The 26,159-nt window shown below is 51.2% G+C and overlaps 2 protein-coding genes across 2 annotated transcripts; one reads left to right on the top strand and one right to left on the bottom strand.

Moving 5' to 3' along the window:
* Nucleotides 1-785: 785 nt before the first annotated feature.
* SMIM22 (small integral membrane protein 22) lies at nucleotides 786-1,297 on the top strand. Its single transcript, XM_038762268.1, has 3 exons — nucleotides 786-938; nucleotides 1,024-1,106; nucleotides 1,206-1,297. The coding sequence occupies exons 1-3, from the start codon at nucleotides 824-826 to the stop codon at nucleotides 1,245-1,247; spliced, it is 240 nt and encodes a 79-aa protein (XP_038618196.1). The 5' UTR covers nucleotides 786-823; the 3' UTR covers nucleotides 1,248-1,297.
* Nucleotides 1,298-1,550: 253 nt separating this feature from the next.
* ROGDI (rogdi atypical leucine zipper) lies at nucleotides 1,551-16,610 on the bottom strand. Its single transcript, XM_038762266.1, has 11 exons — nucleotides 16,554-16,610; nucleotides 16,345-16,416; nucleotides 11,638-11,720; nucleotides 6,093-6,147; nucleotides 5,811-5,891; nucleotides 5,139-5,234; nucleotides 4,759-4,857; nucleotides 3,728-3,841; nucleotides 3,481-3,530; nucleotides 2,562-2,688; nucleotides 1,551-2,289 (listed from the first exon to the last, which is right to left on the bottom strand). The coding sequence occupies exons 1-11, from the start codon at nucleotides 16,599-16,601 to the stop codon at nucleotides 2,248-2,250; spliced, it is 867 nt and encodes a 288-aa protein (XP_038618194.1). The 5' UTR covers nucleotides 16,602-16,610; the 3' UTR covers nucleotides 1,551-2,247.
* Nucleotides 16,611-26,159: the final 9,549 nt, after the last annotated feature.

Here is a 26,159-nt window from a genome sequence, read left to right as displayed (position 1 = left end):
TAGGACACATCTGCTCAACTCCAGCCAGCCCTACCCCAACTAGACTCTTAGAAATGGTTTTACCCCCTCCCCCAGCACCCACCTCCACCTCACCAGGGAAAGGGGTAAGGGGAGATGGGGAGGGAGAGAGAGGCAGTGGATGAGGAAAGAGATGGAGGGAGGGGCAGGGGAGATGGGGAGGGAGAAAGGGACAGGGGAGGAGGGAGAGAGGGGCAGGGGCTCCTTGGAGATGAATTGGGAGGGGTCAGGTAGCTGTCCCCAGAGCCCATCCCCACCCAGACTCTCAGTGCGGACCCCTCAGCCCCTCTCTGCAGAACCATTCCCCGCCGCCCCAGGCTGAGGGCCATAGACCAGGGCCCAGGTTTTCCCTGCAGTCATTTCCATTCCTGGTCGGTCCAAAGTGCTGCCAGAAGGACGCCAGGGCCCTAGGCGGGGCTGCAAGGAGCCAGAGGAGGAGAGAGGAGAGGTAAGGACAGGTGAGGAGATGTGAGGAGAGGTAAGGAGAGGGCTGGGGAAGGGAGGGAAGGGCGGGGACAGGAGCTGCCCAGAGGTGAGGCGGACCCCAGGTCCAGCAGGAGGGGCCGGAGGCGGGGCGGGGGCTGTCCATCCCGCTCCCAGGTGCTTGCCCGCAAACAAGGAAGCAGGAAGCTCGGCCTTTCGGCAGAGCGCCTGGAAGGAGGGGAGGGGGCGGGCAGGAACCCTTGAGGGGGATTGGGCTGGGGGAAAAGGGGTCAGGGGCCCCGGTGGGGGGGACGGGTGAGGAGGCCGGAGGGAGCGAGGTCAGGGGCTGCCCCCAAGCCCGAATCCTCACCCTTGTGGGGCCATGGCGGACGAGCTGCGGGAGGAGGTCGAGGAGCTCCTGGACGGCCTGCGCCGCAAGCAGCTCTTCCAGTCCGACTGGGACACGGTCGCCTTCGTCGTCATCTTCGCCTTCATCGGTCAGTGGTCCCTCCCCCGCCCCCCGCCCCCGGCCCCCAAGCCCCACGCCTTGGCCCTCAGCCCCTCCATGCCCCCTCCCCACAGGCACGGTGCTGCTCCTGACCGCGCTGGCGCTCCTGCACTGCTGCTGCTGCTGCCCCACGGGGGCCGCCCGCCACCGCGCCCAGGTAACCCAGGGCGAGAGACCCCGCCGCCGGGCACGAGCTGGGGGGTTGGGGGGTGCCCCACGCACCCAGCTTAACCCTCTCCCCCCGCTTCTGTTTCAGAGGGCAAAAGTCGGTGTGGACAACCTGGGCATGATCCCTTAGCCACCCTAGCCGCGCTTGCCACCAGAAGGCCCACTGATTCTCTTCTCGCCCCCCTAGCCCAGTGAAGCCTCAGACTGTGACCGGCTGGCTCTGCAGCCCCTCTCTCCTCCCCTACCAACCTCACCTCGCCCTGGGAGGGGGCTGGGGACCAGAAGGGGTGCGGGGGCAGGACCCCACCCAGGAAGAATCCCTGCCCTACCTCCCCCTCCACCCCAAATACAGACGGATCCTCTGCCCCGGCGTGCCAACACACACTCCCGGCGGCCGGCACTGGGTGTAGGGTCTTTATTTCCCAACAGACTCTTGACTGGGTAAGAGAAGGCTTGCTCAGGTCTCCCCGGGCCCATCCTCCAGCCCCACCGCCCAGCTGCTTTACCTGCCCGCTGGCCCCAGGGCCCGGCCCACCCCAGCTGGGGAGTCTCGGCCCCAGGGCTGGGCCCACCGCACCTTGGGCAGAGGACGGGAGGAGGAGGAAGAGGAAGTAGAGATATGAGTCCCAATCCTTCCTCCTTAGAGTGTCTACCAAAGACAGTGCATATGCACACCTGGGGAATTGGGGGGAGGGGGGCACAAAAGGGGCCCCCGACTTTTGACATCCGCAGTCCCGAGCTGGGGACAGGCAGCCTATGCGGCCTGGGAGATCCCAGAGAGTGGAGACTGGGGTCAGGGCCCTTCCCAGGGAGCCTCAATGCCGACCACTGGCTGAGCCCGCCAGCCCCAGCTGGGGTCTCCCACCCCTGGCATCGGGAGCCGGCACGGGTGCAGACCTGCTTCCCCGCTGTCCCCCATCCCCGCCACATGCCTCGAGAATAGGGAGAAATAAATAATTGTACCTGGCCTCTGCCCTGCTCCACTGCCCCCCAACCCACCTCCCCCCAACACACAAACTCACTGCCCCCAGGGGTGGGCAGGGCTGGTCTGTGAGCCAGTGGTGCAGGGGGGGGTGGGGGTGCTTCTTCGGACGGCTCGGAGGGGTCAGTGGGATCAGAGGCTTGAAGGGTCAGAAGGGCCGGTAGCTCCAGTAGCTGGAGAAGACAGAGATCTGGGGGGGGGAGGAGGGGGAAGGGAGCAAAGGAGAGAGTGGTTGGGCCTGGGACCTCCAAGGCCACGCTGCCCCCTTACCTCTGCCCACAGGGTCCACTTCATGCCCAGCTGATTGGGGCAGGGAAGCCCACAAACAGAGGATGGGACCATCCCCAGGCCTCCACCTTCCCTGCTGAGATGCCTCTGGGTCTGGGGTCCCCAGCCCCTACAGCTTGGGCCCCCCCCCGTCCTATCCCGGGGGCTCCCCTGCCCTTCTGGGGCCTGGCCCACCTTGTCCTTGAGCTGCTGGCACAGCTGCAGGGAGACGGTGAAGAAGACGAGGGCATCGTTGAGCCAGGGCACCACACACTCCGCCTTGTGCACGTGGCTCACCTCCAGCCGCTGCCCACCCCACTCGCTGCGGGGGAGATAGAATGATGAATGGGGGGCGGGGGTGGATGGGTTAATAATAATAATAATGATGGCATTTATTAAGCGCTTACTACATGCAAAGCACTGTTTTAAGCGCTAGGGAGGTTACAAGGTGATCAGGTTGTCCCATGGAGGGGGCTCACAGTCTTAATCCCCATTTTACAGATGAGGTAACTGAGGCCCAGAGAAGTGAAGTGACTTGCCCAAGGTCACACAGCTGACAACTGGCTGAGCTGGGATTTGAACCCAGGACCTCTGACTCCAAAGCCCGTGCTCTTTCCCCTGAGCCACGCTGCTTCTCTTAGGTTAGGGAGCGATAGACGGATGGATGGATGGGCAGTGGGGAGATGGACAGATGGACGGGTCAGTGTGGTAAATGGATGGACGGACAGATCGGCTGATGGGTTGGGGGGAAATTAGACAGGTGTACGGGAGGAGATGATAGGTGGGTGGAGACAGGTGGGGGGAGGATGGGAGCACGGGGAGACAAGGTGGGAGAGGGCAGTGAAGGTTTTGGGAGCCGCATCCAGGGGGAGAACCAGAGGGGCTGTGACCAAGGGTCCCCTGGGCCAGCTGGGTATGGCAAGGCCAGCCCCTCGCACAGCAGAACTCCCTCCAGGTGGGACCATGGGAGTGGATTGAGGGGGGTGGGGGAGGGAATGTCTCCCTGTGGCCCGAGCACACTCCCCAACAGACAGCAGCTGCCTCTCCCCTCCAATGGGGCCCCCTAGCATCAAGGGCCGTGGGGCAGCGGGCCCCTCCACCCCTTAGTACTTACAACATGGCCCCAGGGTTGTGCAGCACGGCCCCTCCTGCGGGGCGGAAGTTCTAGGGAGAGACAGAGGCACCGCCTTGAGCCCAGGTAGCCTTAGGTGGCTGCCAGGGGAGTCCACGTCAGGTGACCAGTCTCCACACCAGGCCCCGGTCCCCCTCCCACAGTCGCCCCAAGGGACCCCCAGGACCAGCAGGGCGTCCCTCTCCCGGGCCAGGAAAGCCTGAAGGGGGGCTGCCGGTGCGGGGATTACCTTGGTGGAGTTGGGCTGCAGGGCGTGGAGCTGATAGACGGTCAGACACAGCTTGTTGAGGTTGATGTAGAAGTTCACCAACAGGTCTGCAGGCAGGGCTGGCGCAAACATCCTCTGGGGGACAAATAATAATAATAATAATGTTGGTATTTGTTAAGCGCTTATTATGTGCAAAGCACTGTTCTAAGCGCTGGGGTAGATACAAGGTAATCAGGTTGTCCCACGAGGGGCTCACAGTCTTCATCCCCATTTTACAGATGAGGGAACTGAGGCCCAGAGAAGTGAAGTGACTTGCCCAACGTCACACAGCTGACAAGTGGCGGAGCCGGGATTTGAACCCACGACCTCTGACTCCAAAGCCCATGCTCTTTCCACTGAGCCATGCTGCTTCCCCGACAAAGCGGGCCGCCGGGGCTCAGATTGGCCACGTCCAGCCCAGGGAGTGGGCACTCTGGTCCGAGGTCGTGATCCTGGGCCCGGGATTCTGTCTGCCCCCCTCCCATCTGCCCACTTGGGCTCACGGCTCCAGGGTTGCCCACCCTGCAGTGGGTCGGGGAGTACAGTGGGTGATACAAGTAGCAACATTTACTGAGCGAGGTGCACTGCCGTAGGGACTTGGGGAGATAAAGAATAATAAAAAGATACATTCCCTACGCTCAAGGCGCTTTCACTCTAATGGGGGAAGCAGCCTACACCAGGGCTCCAACTCGGGTCTGAAGGAGGGTAGAAGCTGGGGCCTTCCGATCCCCCACCCACCCCACTCTCACCAACCTCTGCCAGGGGAAACGACAGAGCAAGTGGCGGGGACAGATACGCAGATGGCCTTTTCCAGTCAGGACTGGGCTGACCACAGCTGCCCTCCTCCAGAGTCTTGGAGAATGCGTGCACTGCTCCCTTCCCACGGGGGCCAGGAAGAAGGCAAAGAATCGCTTCCAGAGTAGAACGGATGCCCCCTTCCCCACCATCCCAGTGCCCCACGGCTTCCCCAGCCTGGCTGGCCGCCCGGCTGGAGACCATCCCGAAGCACTGACCGTCAGGCCACTGGAGGCTATCTCCGGAAGGGTCAGGGTGGCCGGGGTGGTAAGCCGATTGCGGGCTCTGGTGAGCTGCAGCATCACCGCATCCATCAGCTAGGGAAGAAACAATCTTGTGAGAGGGAGCGGGGAAAAGGGCAGGCGGTGGAGGGTTGGGAAGGGGCAGGGGGCAGGATTAGCTTCCCACCCCACCCCACTCCAGCTCTGCCCCGCCTGACAGTCCTCACCCGCCAACGCTTGCATCTACCCAGGCTCCCATCGCCCGCCCCCTGCCCTAGGCCCACGTTCGAGCCAGTCCTCAGGGAGCAGGCGCAGGGTACCCGCAGCCACCCACCCCCCCTGGGAGGGTCCTTGCCCTCCAACTGCCCAGGACTGACCTTGAGGACCTCAGCTCCGGTTCTGAACTGGTAGCAGTGATCCCGGTTGGCCAAGAGGTAAATGGCTTGGCTCACATGGTTTCTGGCATCCTGGATCTACACGGGCCCAGATGGTGGGGTCACAGTGGGGTCACCGAGGCAGGCGCCTGGCCAGATCGGGTTCCCCACCCAAGTTCACGCCAGTAAGCAGGCCGTCCTTCCCCGCACCTGCCCCTCTCCAAGCCAGATGGGGCTGGGGACGGATGAGGGAATCCAGCTCTGAGGCTGCTGTTGCTACACCCATCTCTCCCAACCTTTTCCTGATCAAGGAGGGGTAAACCTGGGCCGGAGCCAGGGGGAAACTGAGTCACGGACATGTCCACAGAATTTCTGTGGAGCCCAGAAAACTCTCCCACACCAGACAGGAAGCTCCTAGGGGGCAGGGCCCAGGATTTGTCTGATTATTGTGCTCTCCTGAGCACTCAGTACAGCGCTCTGCTCACAGGACGTGCTCAGTCCATTCTGCCGATTACACGACCTTGGAGCCCCCCGTTCTCCGGGGCCCTGAGAGGGTGAGGCCAGGGGCTCTAGGGCCCTGAACCTCCAGGCCCAGGTAGTGCAGGCTCCAAGGGAACCACCCCCCGGACCCAGGGAAGCCTGTTGGAAAGAGGTGCCAGTGGTTGAGAGTGTCACCTGCTGCAACTTCCACTGCTTGTCTTCTCGGAACGCAAAGTGCTGCAGCTGATTGCTCCTAGGCATCTTCAGATTCACATCCTGGGTATTCAGAACCAACAGGTGACTGGGCCTCCCGCCGGCCTCAGCAGCTCCTGGTGAACCCCAGGGCCTGGGACCCGCCTGCTTCGAGGGAAAGCTGAAGGGGCCTCAGCCCCAAATCTGCGTCTGGGGCAGAGCCGGGACCCGCCGCCCACCTATCGCCGCCCGCCTCCCGGCTAGGGGAGCGGCTCCCGCACTCACCGCCTGGCTCAGAGCGTCCCCTTGCAGAGTGAGAACTCCTTTCACTTGGTCAGTGCTGCAACACACAAGGGGCAGAGTTGGGGTACAACTGGAGCAGAGCCAGACCCTCAACCAGGCCTGAGGTCCCTCGCCAGAGGAAGCCCAGCACCCGGAGAAGGGCTTACATTCTAGTCCCGCCTGCCGTGTTACTGGGCTGGGTGTCTCCGGGGCCCAGACAGACCAACCCTGGGTGGGGGGCGGAGGGGAGCCTGGTTACTCGGACAGCCCTTCGGGAGGAAGTTACTTCCTGCTAAGCCTTCCCCCAGAGTTACGGTTCAAAGTCCAAAGACAAGACCTTAGCTGGACTTCCCCAAGGCTCCCCTTCCCTGAGAGGCTCCCCTCTGCCTGTCATGGCTCGATCAGAATCTCTCTTCACAACCACTGCCCCACCCATTCTATAATAATAATGGTATTTGTTAAGCACTTACTATGTGCAAAGCACTGCTCTAAGCGCTGGGGAGGTTACAAGGCGATCAGGTTGTCCCACGGGAGGCTCACAGTTTTAATCCCCATTTTACAGAAGAAGTAACTGAGGCACAGAAAAGTGACTTGCCCGAAGTCAAACAGCTGACAGTTGGCGGAGCCGGGATTTGAACCCATGACCTCTGACTCCAAAGCCCGTGCTCTTTCCACTGAGCCACACTGCTTCTCTTCTAGACTGTGAGCCTGTGGTTGGGTAGGGACCGTCTCTATATGTTGCCGGTTTGTACTTCCCAAGCGCTTAGTACAATGCTCTGCACACAGTAAGTGCTCAAAAATACAACTGAATGAATGAATGAATGAATGAATGAAATCCCTGTGCAGCAGGGGGCAGGAAAAAGTCAAGACCCCCAACCCCCACAACACCAGGGGGGTGATTATGGAGGGGGCTTGGTTTCCCCAGGCCCCAGGAAGGAGAACAGTGAGCCAATCGATTAATGGTGTCAGAGTGTTCACAATGGGCAGAACACTATACTAAGTGCTGAGGAGAGTCCAGTACAGCTGGTGGACACGATCCCTGCCCTCACGGTGCTTACTGCCAAGTTGAGAGGGACAGACATTAAAATAAACCACAGAAAGGGGAAGCAGAGTATGAGGATAGGACATAAAGGCTGTTTGGTGAATATCAAAGGGCTTAGGGGTCCTGAATCCAAGCGCACAGGCAACAGGGTGGGGAGGTGAGAGGTTCACAAAGGAAGACTTTGTTGAACGGATATTTCCGTCAGGCTTTGAAGGCAGAGAGAGGGGGAAGGGGTTCCAGGCACAGGGGCCAGTGTGAGCAAGAGGTGGATGGTGTGAGGCACAAGATCCAGGCACAGCGACTAGGCTGGTGTTAGAGGATCCAAGTGAGTGGGCTGGGGGGAAATGGGAGAGGGGCAAAGCAAGGAAGGAGGGCTTGCTTTAAAGCAGTTGGTAGGGAGTTTTCTCCTGATGTGAAAATGGATGAGCAAAAATCATTGGAGGCTTTTGGAGGAATGGGGAGGCCTGCCCAGAAAGATGTTTTATAAAAGTGATCCAGGCAGAAGTGAAGCACCCTTTTTTTGCCCACTCTATTTACCCTCCCTTCCGTGTTGCCTATGCACTTGGATCTGTACCCCTTAAGCAATTATATTCAGCCCACCCCCAAAATACTGAGGTATACATCTACCCCCTGCTGCTTCCCCCTATTTGTAATTTACTTAAATGTCTGCCTCTCCCACTGGTCTGTGAGCTTCTTGAAGGCAGGGATCGTGCCTGCTGTGTAACCTTGGACAAGTCACTTCACTTCTCTGTGCCTCAACTGCCTGATCGGTAAAATGGGGATTTAGACTGTGAGCTTCATGTGGGACATGGACTGTATACAACCTGATTAGTTTGTATCTACCCTAGTGCTTAGTACCGGGCCTGGCACATTGTATGTGCTGAAATACCATAAAAAAACACTACGTTGTACCCTCCCAAGTGCTTAGCATCGTGGTCTGAACGCATTAAGCATTTGATAAATAACACTCATTGATTGACTGAAACAGATTGCAGAGGAGAAATTCTGGAAGCAGCACGGCCTACTGGATAGAACACAGGCCCGGGAGTCAGAAGGACCTGGGTTCTAATTCTGGCTTTGCCACTTGTCTGCTGTGTGACGACAACAACAACAAAAAAGGCAGGGAGGTCAGCAAGGATGCTGATGCCTAGTCGAGGGTGGATATGGCCAAGAAGCTGCTGCCGTAGTCGAGGATGGATATGACAAGTGCCTGAAGGGCCTGGACCTGTGTGGTGGCAACTTGGATGAAGGGAAAGGGGTGGATTCTAGCGACGTTGTGAAGGTCGAGTGACTGACTGAATCTGTGGGGTGAAGGAGAGCGATAAATCCAGATTAAAGCCAAAGTTACAGGCTTATGAGGATGGTGGTGTTGCCTACAGTGACGAGAATGTTGTTGCGGAAGGGGTGGGCGCTGAGTTTGGTGGAAAGATGAATTGTTCTGTTTTGGACACGGTGAGTTTGAGGGGTTAGTGGGTCACCCAGGCAGAGCTGTCCTAAAGGCTGGAGGAAATAATAAGTGTGGTATTTGCTGAGCACTGACTATAGAGAAGGAGCGTGGCTCAGTGGAAAAGAGCACGGGCTTTGGAGTCAGAAGTCAGGGGTTCAAATCCCGGCTCTGCCAATTGTCAGCTGTGTGACTTTGGGCAAGTCACATAACTTCTCTGTGCCTCGGTTACCTCATCTGTAAAATGGGGATGAAGACCGTGAGCCCCCCGTGGGACAACCTGATCACCTTGTAGCCTCCTCAGCGCTTAGAACAGTGCTTTGCACATAGTAAGCGTTTAATAAATGCCATCATTATTATTATTATTATTATTATGTGCCAGGCAAGGTACTAAGCACTGGGGTAGATACAAGCAAATCAGGTTGGACACAATTCCTGCCCCACGTAAGGCTAAGTCTTAACCCCCATTTTACAGATGAGAGAACTGAGGCCCAGAGAAGTGAAGTGATTTGCCCAAGGTGACACAGCAGACAAGTGGCAGAGCCGGGATTAGAACCCAGGTCCTTCTGACTCCCAGGCCCGGGCTCTTCATTCATTCATTCATTCATTCATTCAATCGTATTTATTAATCGTATTAATCCCTGCTGAGAGCTCACCTCCTCCAGGAGGCCTTCCCAGACTGAGCCCCTTCCTTCCTCTCCCCCTCGTCCCCCTCTCCATCCCCCCATCTTACCACCTTCCCTTCCCCACAGCACCTGTATATATGCATATATGGTTGTACATATTTATTACTCTATTTATTTATTTAACCTGTACATATCTATTCTATTTATTTTATTTTGTTAGTATGTTTGGTTTTGTGCTCTGTCTCCCCCTTTTAGACTGTGAGCCCACTGCTGGGTAGGGACCGTCTCTACATGTTGCCAATTTGTACTTCCCAAGCGCTTAGTCCAGTGCTCTGCACACAGTAAGCGCTCAATAAATACGATTGATGATGATGATTTATTGAGCGCTTACTGTGTGCAGAGCACTGGACTAAGCTCTTGGGAAGTACAAGTTGGCAACGTATAGAGACGGTCCCTACCCAACGGCGGGCTCACAGTCTAGAAGGGGGAGACGGACAACAAAACACGTTAACAAAATGAAATAAATAGAATAAATATGTACAAGTAAAATAGAGTAATAAATCCGTACAAACATATATACAGGTGCTGCGGGGAGGGGAAGGAGGTAGGGCAGGGGGAGGGGGAGGAGGGGGAGAGGAAGGAGGGGGCTCAGTCTGGGAAGGCTCTTGCCTCTACACCACGTCGCAAATACGAGACGGCAGAGGAGGGAGATCCGGGCTGGAGAGGCGGATTTGGGAATCCGCCGCAGAGAGATGGGAGTTGAAGCCTTGGGAGCAAATGGGTTCTCCAAAGAAGGAGAGGTAGATGGAGACTAGAAGGGGACCCAGAACTGAGCCTCGAGGGACTCCCACAGTTAGGGGGTGGAAGGCCGAGGAGAAGGATCTGTAATTTATTAATTTATATTAATGTCTGTCTCCCCCTTTAGACCCTGAGCCTGTTGGCAGGAATGTGTCTGTTGTTACAATGTAATAATAATAATAATAATAATAATAATGGCATTTATTAAGCGCTTACTATGTGCAAAGCACTGTTCTAAGCGCTGAGCACTGTACTCTTCCAAGCGCTTAGTACAGTGCTTTGCACACAGTAGGCGCTCAATAAATATGATTGAATTGAATGAAAAGAAGGAGCCCGCGGAAGAGACTGAGAACGAGTGGCCGGGGAGATCGATCAATCAATCGTATTTATTCAGCACTTACTGTGTGCAGAGCACTGTACTAAGCACTTGGGAAGTACAAGTTGGCAACATGTTTTCTTGTCTTTTTTTTTTGTCTTGTTGTTTTGTTTGTTTGTTTTGTTGTCCGTCTCCCCCTTCTAGACTGTGAGCCCGCTGTTGGGTGGGGCCCGTCTCTAGATGTTGCCAACTTGTGCTTCCCGAGCGCTTAGTGCAGTGCTCTGCACACAGTAAGCGCTCAATAAATACGACTGAATGAACGAATGACCAGGGTTTGAGGGGTGGGCATCCTGAGGAGAAAACAGCCCCATTCCTAGGGCAATGAGCCATTCCTATGGCAAGAAAGCTCAACCCTCCCCCCGAGACCAATTTGTGCCTCTTGCTTAAAAAGAAAACAACAATAAAGTTACTGAAGTAACGACCAACGTTTGTGCCTCAGTTGCTTTAAACCTGTATATATACACACATATATGTATATGCATACATATATGTATACATATATACACATGTATATGTATACATATATATGCATACATACACATATATGTATATATACACATATGCATGTATATATACACATATATACATGTATATATGTGTGTATATGTATACATATATATGCATACATACACATATATGTATATACACACGCATATACATGCATATACACACATATATACATGTATATATGTGCGCGTGTATACATATATATGTATGCATATATGCATATATACATATATACGTATACATACATATATATGTATATATACACACATATATACATGTATATATATACACATATATACATATATATACCTGTGTGTGTGTATATATATATACACACACACCTGTATATATGTATATATGTTTGTACATATTTATTACTCTATTTATTTATTTATTTATTTGACTTGGACATATCTATTCTATTTATTTTACTTTGTTAGTATGCTTGGTTTTGTTGTCTGTCTCCCCCTTTTAGACTGTGAGCCCACTGTTGGGTAGGGACTGTCCCTATATGTTGCCAACTTATACTCCCTTAGTACAGTGCTCTGCACACAGTAAGCGCTCAATAAATACGACTGATTGATTGACTGATTGATTGACATAGAGACAGTCCCTACGGGAGGAGAACCAGGAGATGACAGGGTCGGTGAAGCCAAGCTCAGACAGCGTCTCCAGGAGAAGGGGGAGCCTTGGCTTGGGCAGACACTGAGCGCACTCTCGCCTCGCCTCGCCCCGCCCCGGCACGTTACACTCACGAGCAGCTGCCCAAGATGAAGTTCTCCTGCTTGACCGGTCCTTCCGCGCCGGCCCCGGGCAGAGTGAACCGGTGCGAGGCCTCCTGGGGGTGTAAACAGCGTCAATCGGGCCCGCCCCCCCACCCCACTGAGCCCCCCTTTTCCTCGGCTCCCCCTTCCCATCACCCCAACTCGCTCCCTTTGCTCTAGCCGCCCCCCCCAGCACCTCCTCCAGGAGGCCTTCCCAGACTGAGCCCCCTTTTTCCTCTCCTCCTCCCCTCCCCATCGCCCCCCTTCCCCTCCCCACAGCACTTGTATATATTGGTACATATACGTTAGTTTATTTTACTTGTACATAATAATAATAATAATAATAATAATAATAATTGGCATTTGTTAAGCGCTTACTATGTGCAAAGCACTGTTCTAAGCGCTGAGGAGGATACAGGGTGATCAGGTTGTCCCACGTGGGGCTCACAGTCTTAATCCCCATTTTACAGATGAGGTAACTGAGGCCCAGAGAAGTTAAGTGACTTGCCCAAGATCACACAGCAGACATGTGGCGGAGTCGGAATTCGAATCCTTGACCTCTGACTCCAAAGCCCGGGCTCTTTCCACTGAGCCACGCTGCTTCTTTACTACTCTATTTTATTAATGGTGCGCACACAGCTATCATTCTATTTATTCTGGCGGTTTTGACACCCGTCTACTCGTTTTGCTTTGTTTTCTGTCTCCCCGTTCTGGCCTGTGAGCCTGTTGCTGGGGAGAGACCGTCTCTATAGGTTGCCACGCTGGAGAAGCAGCGTGGCTCAGTGGAAAGAGCATGGGCTTTGGAGTCAGAGGTCGTGGGTTCGAATCCCGGCTCCGCCACAAGTCTGCTGTGTGACCTTGGGCAAGTCACTTAGCTTCTCGGAGTCTGTTACCCCATAATAATAATAATAATAATAATAATGGCATTTATTAAGTGCTTACTATGTGCAAAGCACTGTTCAAAGCACTGGAGAGGTTGCAAGGTGATCAAGTTGTCCCATGGGGGGCTCACAGTTTTCATCCCCATTTTACAGATGAGGTAACTGAGGCACCTCATCTGTAAAATGGGGATGATGACTGTGAGCCCCACGTGGGACAACCTGATCACCTTGTATCCCCCAGCGCTTAAAACAGTGCTTTGCACATAGTAAGCACTTAACAAATGTCATTATTATTATTATTACCTATGCACTTGGCTCTGTACCAGCGCTTAGAACAGTGCTTTGCACAAATACCATCATTACTATTACCTCCCAAGAGCTTAAGTCCAGTGCTCTGCACACGGTAAGCGCTCAATAAATACAACTGGTCTCTATTCTGTCTGTGAGTGCTCTGCACACAGTAAGCACCCAATAAATAGGATTGAATGAATGTATATATGTTTGTACATATTTATTACTCTATTTATTTTACTTGTACATATTTATTCTATTTATTTTATTTTGTTAATATGTTTTGTTTTGTTGTCTGTCTCCCGCTTCTAGCCTGTGAGCTCGCTGTTGGGTAGGGACTGTCTCTATATGTTGCCAACTTGTACTTCCCAAGCGCTTAGTACAGTGCTCTGCACACAGTAAGCGCTCAATAAATACGATTGAATGAATGAATGTATATATGTTTCTACATATTTATTACTGTATTTTACTTGTACATATTTATTCTGTTTATTTCATTTTGTTAATATGTTTTGTTTTGTTGTCTGTCTCCCCCTTCTAGCCTGTGAGCCCACTGTTGGGTAGGGACCGTCTCTGTATGGTGCCAACTTGTACTTCCCAAGCGCTTAGTACAGTGCTCTGCACACAGTAAGCGCTCAATAAATACGATTGAATGAAATATAGGTCTACTCCTGCTTCTCACACCCAGTCCCCCAGCCTGAGGCCTCTGTGGCCCCCAGGCCCTGTTGTCTGTCTCCCCCTTCTAGACTGTGAGCTCGCTGTTGGGTGGGGACCATCTCTACATGTTGCCAACTTGTACTTCCCAAGCGCTTAGTACAGTGCTCTGCACACAGTAAGCGCTCAATAAATACAATTGAATGAATGAATGTACAGATTTATAACTCTAGTTATATCAATGATGTCTATATATCTTTAATTTTATTTATTGATATTGATGCCTGTTTACTTGTTTTGATGCCTGCGAGCCCATTGTGGGCAGGGATTGTCTCTATTTGTCGCTGACTGGTACTTTCATTCATTCATTCATTCAATTGTATTTACTGAGCGCTTACTGTGTGCAGAGCACTGGACTAAGCGCTTGGGTAGTACAAGTTGGCAACATAGAGAGACGGTCCCTACCCAACAACGGGCTCACAGTCTAGAAGGGTACCCACAATACCTGCTGCTGATCGTATAATAATAATAATAAGAAGAAGAATGATAATAATGATGGCATTTATTAAGCGCTTACTATGTGCAAAGCACTGTTCTAAGCACTGGAAAGGTTACAAGGTGATCAGGTTGTCCCACGGGGGGCTCACAGTTTTAATCCCCATTTTACAGATGAGGGAACTGAGGCCCAGAGAAGTGAAGTGACTTGCCCAAAGTCACACAGCTGACAAGTGGCGGAGCCAGGATTTGAACCCACAACCTCCGACTCCAAAGCCCGGGCTCTTTCCAGTGAGCCACGCTCCTTCTCAGATCCAGATAAGATCCAGGAATGTCACCCCCGGACCAACTGGAGCATCCGGAGAACTTAAGCAGAGAAATCAATCAATCAGTCAATCGTATTTATTGAGCGCTTACTGTGTGCAGAGCACTGTACTAAGTGCTTGGGAAGTCCAAGTTGGCAACATATAGAGACGGTCCCTACCCAACAGTGGGCTCACAGTCTAAAAGGGGGAGACAGAGAAAAAAACCAAACATACTAACAAAATAAAATAAATAGAATAGATATGTACAAGTAAAATAATGAATGTACAGATTGATAATTCTAGCTATATTAATGATGCCTACATAACTATAATACTATTTATTGATATTGATGCCTGCTTACTTGTTTTGATGCCTGCAAGCTGGCTGTGGGCAGGGATCTGTCGCTGAGCGGTACTTCCCAAGCGCTTAGTCAATCAATCAATCAATCGTATTTATTGAGCGCTTACTGTGTGCAGAGCACTGGACTAAGCGCTTGGGAAGTACAAGTTGGCAACATATGCAGACAGTCCCTACCCAACAGTGGGCTCACAGTCCAGTGCTCTGCGCACAGTAAGCGCTCAATAAATACGATTATTACTCTGTTTATTTATGTCTTTATTTTACTTGTACCTATCTACTCTATTTATTTGATTTTGTTAGTATGTTTGGTTTTGTTCTCTGTCTTCCCCTTCTAGACAGTGAGACTGCTGTTGGGTAGGGGACTGTCTCTATATGTTGCCGACTTGTACTTCCCAAGGGCTTAGTCCAGTGCTCCGCACACAGTAAGCGCTCAGTAAATACGATTATTACTCTATTTATTTATGTCTCTATTTGACTTGTACATATCTATTCTATTTATTTTATTTTGTTAGTATGTTTGGTTTTGTTCTCTGTCTCCCCCTTCTAGACTGTGAGCCCGCTGTTGGGTAGGGGACTGTCTCCATATGTTGCCAACTTGGACTTCCCAATCAATCAATCAATCGTATTTATTGAACGCTTACTGTGTGCAGAGCACTGGACTAAGCGCTTGGGAAGTACAAGTCGGCAACACAGAGAGACAGTCCCTACCCAAAAGCGGGCTCACAGTCTAGGAGGGGGAGACAGAGAACAAAACCAAACATACTAACAAAATAAAATAAATAGAATAGATATGTACAAGTAAGATAAATAAATAGAGTAATAAATATGTACAAACATATATATATATATATATATATATATACAGGTGCTGTGGGAAAGGGAAGGAGGTGTAAGATGGGGGGATGGAGAGGGGGACGAGGGGGAGAGGAAGGAAGGGGCTCAGTCTGGGAAGGCCTCCTGGGGGAGGTCGTATTTATTGAGAGCTTACTGCGTGCAGAGCACTGGACTAAGCGCTTGGGAAGTCCAAGATGGCAACATCGAGAGACGGTCCCTACCCAACAGTGGGCTCACAGTCTGGAAGGGGGAGACGGAGAACAAAACCAAACATAACCCAAGCGCTTAGTCCAGTGCTCCGCACACAGTAAGCGCTCACTAAACGTCCTCCCCCGGACCTGGAATGCCCCCAATCCCTCTGCCCCTCCGCCAAGCTGGCTCTCTTCCTCCCTTCAAGGCCCTGCTGAGAGCTCACCTCCTCCAGGAGGCCTTCCCACACTGAGCCCCTTCCTTCCTCTCCCCCTGGTCCCCCTCTCCATCCCCCCCATCTTACCTCCTTCCCTTCCCCACAGCACCTGTATATATGTATATATGTTTGTACATATTTATTACTCTATTTATTTATTTATTTTATTTGTACATATCTATTCTATTTATTTTATTTTGTTAGTATGTTTGGTTTTGCTCTCTGTCTCCCCCTTTTAGACTGTGAGCCCACTGTTGGGTAGGGACCGTCTCTATATGTTGCCAATTTGTACTTCCCAAGCGCTTAGTACAGTGCTCTGCATATAGTAAGCGCTCAATAAATACGACTGATGATGATGATGATGAATGAATGAATGGGGGGGGTGTCTCTGATTGAATGAATGAATGAATGGGGGGTGTCTCTGATGAATGAATGACGAGTGACTGAGTGACTGACTGAAGGAGTCGGTACCTGCAGGATGTCCTGCAGCTGGCGCAGCACGGCGTGCACCTCGGCCCGCAGCAGCCAGCGGAACTCCTGCTCCTGCGGGACACACACGGCGCTCAGGCGGGCGGGCGGGCGGGCGGACGGACGGACGGACGGAGGAGCCGCGGACCCGCCCCTCACTCCCTCACTCCCTCAGCCAGCCCTTCATCCCCTCAGCATCATCATCCCCTCACCAGCACGGCTCGCTCGGCCGCCGTGGCCGCCATGGCCGCGGCCGCCATCGCCCCTCCCTCCCCTGGGCCCCGACGCCTACGTCACAACGCCACGCCCCCGAAGTCGACGTCACCACGTCCCACCCCGCCTCGACGTCACCACGCCACGCCCCGAAGCCGACGTAACCACGTCCCACCCCGCCTCGACGTCACCACGCCACGCCCCCGAAGCTGACGTCACCACGTCCCACACTGCCTCGACGTCGCCACGCCCCGCCTTGACGTCACCACGCCCCACCTCGACGTCGCCCTGCCTCGACGTCACCACGCCTCGACGTCACCACGCCCCGCCTCGACGTCACCACGCCCCGCCGCCACCACGCCCCTCCATGAAATCAGAAGGGTCTGAGCCTGAACAGATCCTGTCTCCGTTATGTGACCTTGGGCAAGTCGCTTAACTTAATAATAATAATAATAATGATGGCATTTATTAAGCGCTTACTATGTGCAAAGCGCTGTTCGAAGCACTGGGGAGGTTACAAGGTGATCGGGTTGTCCCACGGGGGGCTCACAGTCTTCATCCCCAGACTGAGCCCCTTCCTTCCTCTCCCCCTCGTCCCCCTCTCCATCCCCATCTTCATCATCATCAATCCTATTTATTGAGCGCTTACTATGTGCAGAGCACTGTACTAAGCGCTGGGAAGTACAGATTGGCAACAAATAGAGACAGTCCCTACCCGACAGTGGGCTCACAGTCTTACCTCCTTCCCTTCCCCACAGCACCTGTATATATGCATATATGTTTGTACATATTTATTACTCTATTTATTTATTTATTTTACTTGTACATATCTATTCTATTTATTTTATTTTATTTTATTAGTATGTTTGGTTTTGGTCTCTGTCTCCCCCTTTTAGACTGTGAGCCCACTGTTGGGTAGGGACTGTCTCTATATGTTGCCAATTTGTACTTCCCAACCGCTTAGTACGGTGTTCTGCACATAGTAAGCGCTCAATAAATACGATTGATTGATTGATCCCCATTTTACAGATGAGGCAACTGAGGCCCAGAGAAGTGAAGTGACTTGCCCAAAGTCACACAGCTGACAATTGGAGGAGCCGGGATTTGAACCCATGACCTCTGACTCCAAAGCCCAGGCTCTTTCCACTGAGCCACACTGCTCCATGACCCGGTTACCTCATCTGTAAAATGGGGATTATGGGACTGTGTCCAACCTGATTAACTTGTATTAACTCTCTCTCTCTGTCTCTGCCTCTCTCTCTCTGTTTCCCTGTTTGTCTCTATTTCTCTTTCTGTCTCTGCCTGTTTGTCTCTGTCTGCTTCTCTGCCCTCTCTCTCTCTCCATTTCTCTATTTCTTCCTCTCTTTCTCTGCCTCTGTCTGTTTCTCTGCCCCCTCTGTTTCTCTCTCTCTTCATTTCTCTATTTCTTCCTCTCTTTCTCTGTCTCTGTTTCTCTGCCCCCTCTCTGTTTCTCTCTCTCCATTTCTATTTATTTTATTTTGTTAATATGTTTTGTTTTATTCTCTGTCTCCCCCTTCTATCAATCAAGCAATCAATCAATCAATCGTATTTATTGAGCGCTTACTATGTGCAGAGCACTGTACTAAGCGCTTGGGAAGTACAAATTGGCATCACATAGAGACAGTCCCTACCCAACAGTGGGCTCACAGTCTAAAAGGGGGAGACAGAGAACAGAACCAAACATACCAACAAAATAAAATAAGTAGGATAGAAATGTACAAGTAAAATAAATAAATAAATAGATAAATAGAGTAATAAATATGTACAACCATATATACATATATACAGGTGCTGTGGGGAAGGGAAGGAGGTAAGACGGGAGGATGGAGAGGGGGACGAGGGGGAGAGGAAAGAAGGGGCTCAGTCTGGGAAGGCCTCCTGGAGGAGGTGAGCTCTCAGCAGGGCCTTGAAGGGAGGAAGAGAGCTAGCTTGGCGGATGGGCAGAGGGAGGGCATTCCAGGCCCGGGGGATGACGTGGGCCGGGGGTCGATGGCGGGACAGGCGAGAGCGAGGTACAGTGAGGAAATTAGTGGTGGAGGAGCGGAGGGTGCGGGCTGGGCAGTAGAAGGAGAGAAGGGAGGTGAGGTAGGAGGGGGCGAGGTGATGGACAGCCTTGAAGCCCAGGGTGAGGAGTTTCTGCTTGATGCGCAGATTGATCGGTAGCCATTGGAGGTTTTTGAGGAGGGGAGTAATATGTCCAGAGCGTTTCTGGACAAAGATAATCCGGGCAGCAGCATGAAGTATGGATTGAAGTGGAGAGAGACACGAGGATGGGAGATCAGAGAGAAGGCTAGTGCAGTAGTCCAGACGGGATAGGATGAGAGCTTGAATTAGCAGGGTAGCGGTTTGGATGGAGAGGAAAGGGCGGATCTTGGCAATGTTGCGGAGCTGAGACCGGCAGGTTTTGGTGACGGCTTGGATGTGAGGGGTGAATGAGAGAGCGGAGTCGAGGATGACACCAAGGTTGCGGGCTTGTGAGACGGGAAGGATGGTAGTGCCGTCAACAGAGATGGGAAAGTCAGGGAGAGGACAAGGTTTGGGAGGGAAGACAAGGAGCTCAGTCTTCGACATGTTGAGCTTTTAGGTGGCGGGCGGACATCCAGATGGAGATGTCCTGAAGGCAGGAGGAGATGCGAGCCTGGAGGGAGGGGGAGAGAGCAGGAGCAGAGATGTAGATCTGGGTGTCATCAGCGTAGAGATGATAGTTGAAGCCGTGGGAGCGAATGAGGTCACCAAGGGAGTGAGTGTAGATTGAGAACAGAAGGGGACCAAGCACTGAACCTTGGGGAACCCCCACAGTAAGACTGTGAGCCGCTGTTGGGTAGGGACCCTCTCTATATGTTGCCAACTTGCACCTCCCAAGCGCTTAGTACAGTGCTCTGCACACAGTAAGCGCTCAATAACTCCGATTATTGATCACCACGCACCACCCTCTACGTCACTACGCCCCGCCCCGACGCCACCACGCCCCTCCATGACGTCACCGCGCACCACCCTCGACGTTGCCACGCCCCGCCCACCGGGCCAGCGAGAGGCGGGACCATCGGAGCCCCCCCACCGCACGATCAATCAATCGTGCTGCCTGCCGATTGGTCGCTTCTCCCCAAGGCCCGCCCCTCCTCGGTTGCACATGCGCAGATTCATTCATTCATCCATCCATCCATCAATCAATCAATCAATCGTATTTATTGAGCGCTTACTGTGTGCAGAGCACTGTACTAAGCGCTTGGGAAGTACAAGTTGGCAACATATAGAGACAGTCCCTACCCAACAGTGGGCTCACAGTCTAAAAGGGGGAGACAGAGAACAAAAGCAAACATACTAACAAAATAAAATAAACAGAATAGATGTGTACAAGTAAAATAAATAAATAAATAGAGTAATAAATATGTCGTATTTATTGAGCGCTTACTGATGATGATTGATGATGATGATGATGATGGCGGCATTTGTTGATGATGGCGGCATTTGTTAAGCGCTTACTATGTGCCAAGCACTGTTCTAAGCGCTGGGGGGGATACAAGGTAATCAAGGTTGTCCCACGTGGGGCTCACAGTCTTAATCCCCATTTTACAGATGAGGGAACTGAGGCTAGAGAAGTGAAGTGACTGACCCAAGGTAACACAGCAGACATGTGGCAGAGCCGGAATTCGAACCCATGACCTCTGACTCCCAAGCCCGTGCTCTTTCCACTGAGCCAAGCTGTCACTGTGCGCAGCGCACTGGACTAAACGCTTGAGAAGTACAAGTTGGCAACATAGAGAGACGGTCCCTACCCAACAGTGGGCTCACAGTCTAGAAGGGGGTGACAGACAACAATCAATCAATCAATCGTATTTATTGAGTGCTTACTGTGTGCAGAGCACTGTACTAAGCGCTTGGGAAGTACAAGTTGGCAACATATAGAGACGGTTCCTACCCAACAGTGGGCTCATAGTCTAGAATGGACTCACAGTCTAGAAAAAACAAAACAACAACAAAACAAAACATATTAACAAAATAAAATAAGTAGAATAAATATGTACAAATAAAATAAGTAGAGTAATAAATACGTACATACACCTATACATATATACAGGTGCTGTGGGGAAGGGAAGGAGGTAAGGCAGGGGGGATGGAGAGGGGGAGAGGATTCATTCATAAATTCATTCAATTGTATTTATTAATAATATTGGCATTTATTAAGCGCTTACTATGTGCAAAGCACTGTTCTAAGCACTGGGGAGGTTACAAGGTGATCAGGTTGTCCCTCGGGGGGCTCACAGTCTTCATCCCCATTTTACAGATGAGGTCACTGAGGCACAGAGAAGTTGAGTGACTCGCCCAAAGTCACACAGCTGGCAAGTGGCAGAGCCGGGATATAATAATGATAGTAATGATGACATTTATTAAGCGCTTACTATGTGCAAAGCACTGTTCTAAGCGCTGGACTTGAACCCATGACCTCTGACTCCAGAGCCCGGGCTTTTTCCACTGAGCCATGCTGCTTCCCCACGCTTACTGTGTGCAGAGCACTGGACTAAGCCCTTGGGAAGTCCAAGTTGGCAACATAGAGAGACGGTCCCTACCCAACAGTGGGCTCACAGTCTAGAAGGGGGAGACAGAGAACAAAACAAAACATATTAGCAAAATAAAATAAATGGAATAAATATGTACAAATAAAATAGAGTAATAAATACGCACATTCATTCATTCAATCGTATTTATTGAGTGCTTACTGCGTGCAGAGCACTGTACTGAACGCTTGGGAAGTACAAGTTGGCAACATAGAGAGACGGTCCCTACCCAACAGTGGGCTCACAGTCTAGAAGGGGGAGACAGAACAAAACAAAACATATTAACAAAATAAAATAAATAGAATAAATATGTACAAATAAAATAAATAGAGTAATAAATACGTACATTCATTCATTCATTCAATCGTATTTATTGAGCGTTTACTGTGTGCAGAGCACTGGACTAAGCGCTTGGGAAGTCCAAGTTGGAAACATAGAGACGGTCCCTACCCAACAGCCGGCTCACAGTCTAGAAGGGGGAGACGGACAACAAAACAAAACATATTAACAAAATAAAATAAGTAGAATATGTACAAATAAAATAAATAGAGTAATAAAGAAGTACATTCATTCATTCAATCGTATTTATTGAGCGCTTACTGCGTGCAGAGCACTGTACAAATAAAATAATCAGTACGTACAACCATATATACATGTACACAGGTGCTGCGGGGAGGGGAAGGAGGTAAGGAGGGGGATGAGGAGGGGGAGAGGAAGGAGGGGGCTCAGTGTGGGAAGGCCTCCTGGAGGAGGTGAGCTCTCAGTAGGGCTTTGAAGGGAGGAAGAGAGCGAGCTTGGAGGATGTGCGGAGGGATTGGGGGCATTCCAGGCCCGGGGGAGGACGTGGGCCGGGGGTCGACGGCGGGGCAGATTTATTTCTTTTACTTGTACATATCTATTCTATTTATTTTATTAGTATGTTTGGTTTTGTTCTCTGTCTCCCCCTTTTAGACTGTGAGCCCACTGGTGGGTAGGGACCGTCTCTCTATGTTGCCAACTTGGACTTCCCAGGCGCTTAGTCCAGTCAGCGCTCAATAAATACGATTGATTGATTGATTGACAGATGGAAGAGCGGGCCGCCCAGGGCTCCACCCACGAGCCTGCCCGGCCCGCGTCCCGCCCCCGGTCTCCTAGCAACGCCGCGTCCCGCCCCCCGGTCTCCTAGCAACGCCGCGTCCCGCCCCCCGTCTCCTAGCAACGCCTTGCCCCAGGGCCGCTCCCCGTTCTCGGCTGGCCGGGAGGCAGCGCCATCGGAAGCCCCGGCCAACCGCTTCCCTCCCACTGCTATTTTATTTTGTTGGTATGTTTGGTTTTGTTCTCTGTCTCCCCCTTTTAGATTGTGAGCCCACTGTTGGGTAGGGACCGTCTCAAATGTGTTGCCACTTTGTACTTCCCAAGCGCTTAGTACAGTGCTCTGCACATAGTAAGCGCTCAATAAATACGATTGATGATGATGATGATGATGATGCTAGCCCAGCGGCTGGGAGGCCTCACACCCAGGATCTAAGGCATGCTGCGTGACCTTGGGCAAGTCCTTAATAATAATATTAATAATAATAATAATAATAATAATAATGGCATTTATTAAGCGCTTACTATGTGCAAAGCACTGTTCTAAGTGCTGGGGAGGTTACAAGGTGATCAGGTTGTCCCACGTGGGGCTCATAGCCTTCATCCCCATTTTGCAGATGAGGGAACTGAGGCCCAGAGAAGTGAAGTGACTTGCCCAAAGCCACACAGCTGACAAGTGGCGGAGCCGGGATTTGAACCCATGACCTCTGACTTATTTATTTATTTATTTTATTTGTACATATCCTATTTATTTTATTTTGTTAGTATGTTTGGTTTTGTTCTCTGTCTCCCCCTTTTAGACTGTGAGCCCACTGTTGGGTAGGGACTGTCTCTATATGTTGCCAGTTTGTGCTTCCCAAGCGCTTAGTACAGTGCTCTGCACATAGTAAGCGCTCAATAAATACGATTGATTGATTGATTGATTCCAAAGCCCAGGCTCTTTCCACTGAGCCACGCTGCTTCTCTAATAATGTTGGTGTTTGTTAAGCGCTTACTATGTGCCAAGCGCCGTTCTAAGGGCTGGGGGCGATACAAGGTAATCAGGTTGTCCCACGTAGGGCTCAAGTCTTCATCCCCATTTCGCAGATGAGGTCACTGAGGCACAGAGAAGGGACTTGCCCAAGGGCACACAGCTGACAAGCGGTGGGGCTGGGATTAGAACCCATGACCTCTGACTCCCGAGCCCGTGCTCTTTCCACTAAGCCACGCTGCTTCTCACAAGTCCTTCAGCTTGCTGGTGCCCAAGTTTCCTCATGGGGAACCAATATTTATTCTCCCTCCTCCACCTGGGAGCCCTAGCAGGGATGGCAATCAATCAGTCAATCAATCAATCGCATTTATTGAGCACTTACTGTGTGCAGAGCACTGTACTAAGCGCTTGGGAAGTACAAGTTGGCAACATATAGAGACAGTCCCTACCCAACAGTGGGCTCACAGTCTAAAAGGATTGTGGCAACTGACCTGATTGCTTACTGTATAATAATAGTAATAATGATAGCATTTATTAAGCACTTACTATGTGCAAAGCACTGTTCTAAGCGCTGGGGAGGTTACAAGGTGATCAGGTTGTCCCATAAGGGGCTCACAGTCTTAATCCCCATTTTCCAGATGAGGTAACTGAGGCACAGAGAAGTTAAGTGACTTGCCCAAAGTCACACAGGGGCAATTGGTAGAGTCGGGATTTGAACCCATGACCTCTGACTCCAAAGCCCGGGCTCTTTCCACTGAGCCACGCTGCTTCTCTGTATGCAAAGCACTGTACTAAGCACTTGGAAGAGTATAACAGACGCATTCCTGCCCGTAACAAGCTCACAGACTAGAATGTATTTGGTAATAATAATAATAATGATGGTATTTGTTAAGCGCTTACTATGTGCCAAGCACTGTTCTAAACCCTGGGGTAGATACAAGGTAATCAGGTTGTCCCACGGTGGGGGGCTCACAGTCTTAATCCCCATTTTACAGATGAGGTATCTGAGGCACAGAGAGGTCAAGTGACTTGCTCAAAGTCACACAGCTAAGTGGAGGAGCTGGGATTAGAACCCATGACCTCTGACTCCCGAGCCTGTGCTCTTTCCATTAAGCCACGGTGCTTCTCACAAGTCCTTCAACTTGCTGGTGCCTAAGTTTCCTCATGGGGAACCAATACCTATTCTCCCTCCTCCACCTGGGAGCCCTAGCAGGGATGGCAATAATAATAATGATAATAATGGCATTTATTAAGCGCTTACTATGTGCAAGGCAACTGACCTGATTGCTTACTGTGTGCAAAGCACTGTACTAAGCACTTGGGAGAGTATAACAGACACATTCCTGCCCGTAACAAGCTCACAGACTAGAATGTGTTTGGTAATAATTCATTCATTCATTCAATCGTATTTATGGAGCGCTTACTGTGTGCAGAGCACTGTACTAAGCGCTTGGGAAGTACAAGTTGGCAACATATAGAGACGGTCCCTGCCCAACAGTGGGCTCACAGTCTAGAATAATAATAATAATGATGGTATTTGTTAAGCGCTTACTATGTGCCAAGCACTGTTCTAAACCCTGGGGTAGATACAAGGTAATCAGGTTGTCCCACGGGGGGGCTCACAGTCTTAATCCCCATTTTACAGATGAGGTATCTGAGGCACAGAGAGGTTAAGTGACTTGCTCAAAGTCACACAGCTGGTAAGTGGAGGAGCTGGGATTAGCAGCGTGGCTCAGTGGAAAGAGCCCGGGCTTTGGAGTCAGAGGTCATGGGTTCAAATCCCTGCTCCTCGAATTGTCAGCTGTGTGACCTTGGGCAAGTCACTTAACTTCCACTATCCACTCTGCCATGCTACTTCCAAGTGCTTATTCTGTGCCAAGCACTACCAGTGAAGCAGCACGGCTTGGTGGATAGAGCACAGGCCTGGGACTCAGAAAGTCGTGGGTTCTAATTCTGGCCCCACCACATGTCTTTTAGACTGTGAGCCCACTGTTGGGTAGGGACTGTCTCTATATGTTGCCAACTTGTACTTCCCAAGCGCTTAGTACAGTGCTGTGCACACAGTAAGCATTCAATAAATACGATTGATTGATGTCTGTTGCGTGACCTTGGGCAAGTCTCTTCACTTCTCTCCGCCTCAGTTCCCTCCTATGTAAAATGGGGATTGAGACTGTGAGCCCCGTGTGGGACAAGGACTGTGTCCAATCCGATTCACTTGTACCCATCCCAGCACTTAAGCGATTAATAAATACCACAATTATTATTGTGAAATAGCACCATTATCAATACCGCTGTCTTCAACCAATCAATCAATCGTATTTGAGCGCTTACTGTGTGCAGAGCACTGTACTAAGCGCTTGGGAAGTCCAAGTTGGCAACATATAGAAACAGTCCCTACCCAACAGCGGGCTTACAGCCTAAAAGGGGGAGACGGAGAACAAAACCAAACATACTAACAAAATAAAATAAATAGAATAGGTATGTACAAGTAAAATAGAGTAATAAATATGTACAAAACCAGCCTTCCTGGTTTTGTTCCCTCATCTGCAAAATGGGGATTCAGTACTGGTGCTTCCTCCTACTGAAGACTGTGAGCCTCGTGTGGCACTTTTGATGATTTCATATCCATCCCAGCACTTAGTACAGTGCTTGTCACATAGTAAGCACTTACCCCACCACAATGAATATTATTTCCCTTCCTCCATTTCAGCTCTATGTTCAGCAGCTGTTTGGAGTCCACGGCTGTAGCTCATCCTCCTCCCATTTCCCCCACTGCAACACTCTACCGCGGCGAGCCTAGCTTCAAGGCTAGGAGACGGTCACCTAGCCCCTGCCCTGACTATGATGGACCTTAGAACAGTGCTTTGCACATAGTAAGCGCTTAATAAATGCCATTATTATTATTATTGTGGAACCGCTCAAGGTGCCGGATGGAGCGGTTTGACGCTACAGCTCTAGAGATCTTTTTAGTCTGGCCTTCTAGAAAT

The sequence above is a fragment of the Tachyglossus aculeatus genome, chromosome 21 (assembly GCF_015852505.1).
Source record: "Tachyglossus aculeatus isolate mTacAcu1 chromosome 21, mTacAcu1.pri, whole genome shotgun sequence".
Taxonomy (NCBI): domain Eukaryota; kingdom Metazoa; phylum Chordata; class Mammalia; order Monotremata; family Tachyglossidae; genus Tachyglossus; species Tachyglossus aculeatus.
Note: the sequence above shows the minus strand (reverse complement) of the source record. Positions and strands in the feature narration are given on the sequence as shown.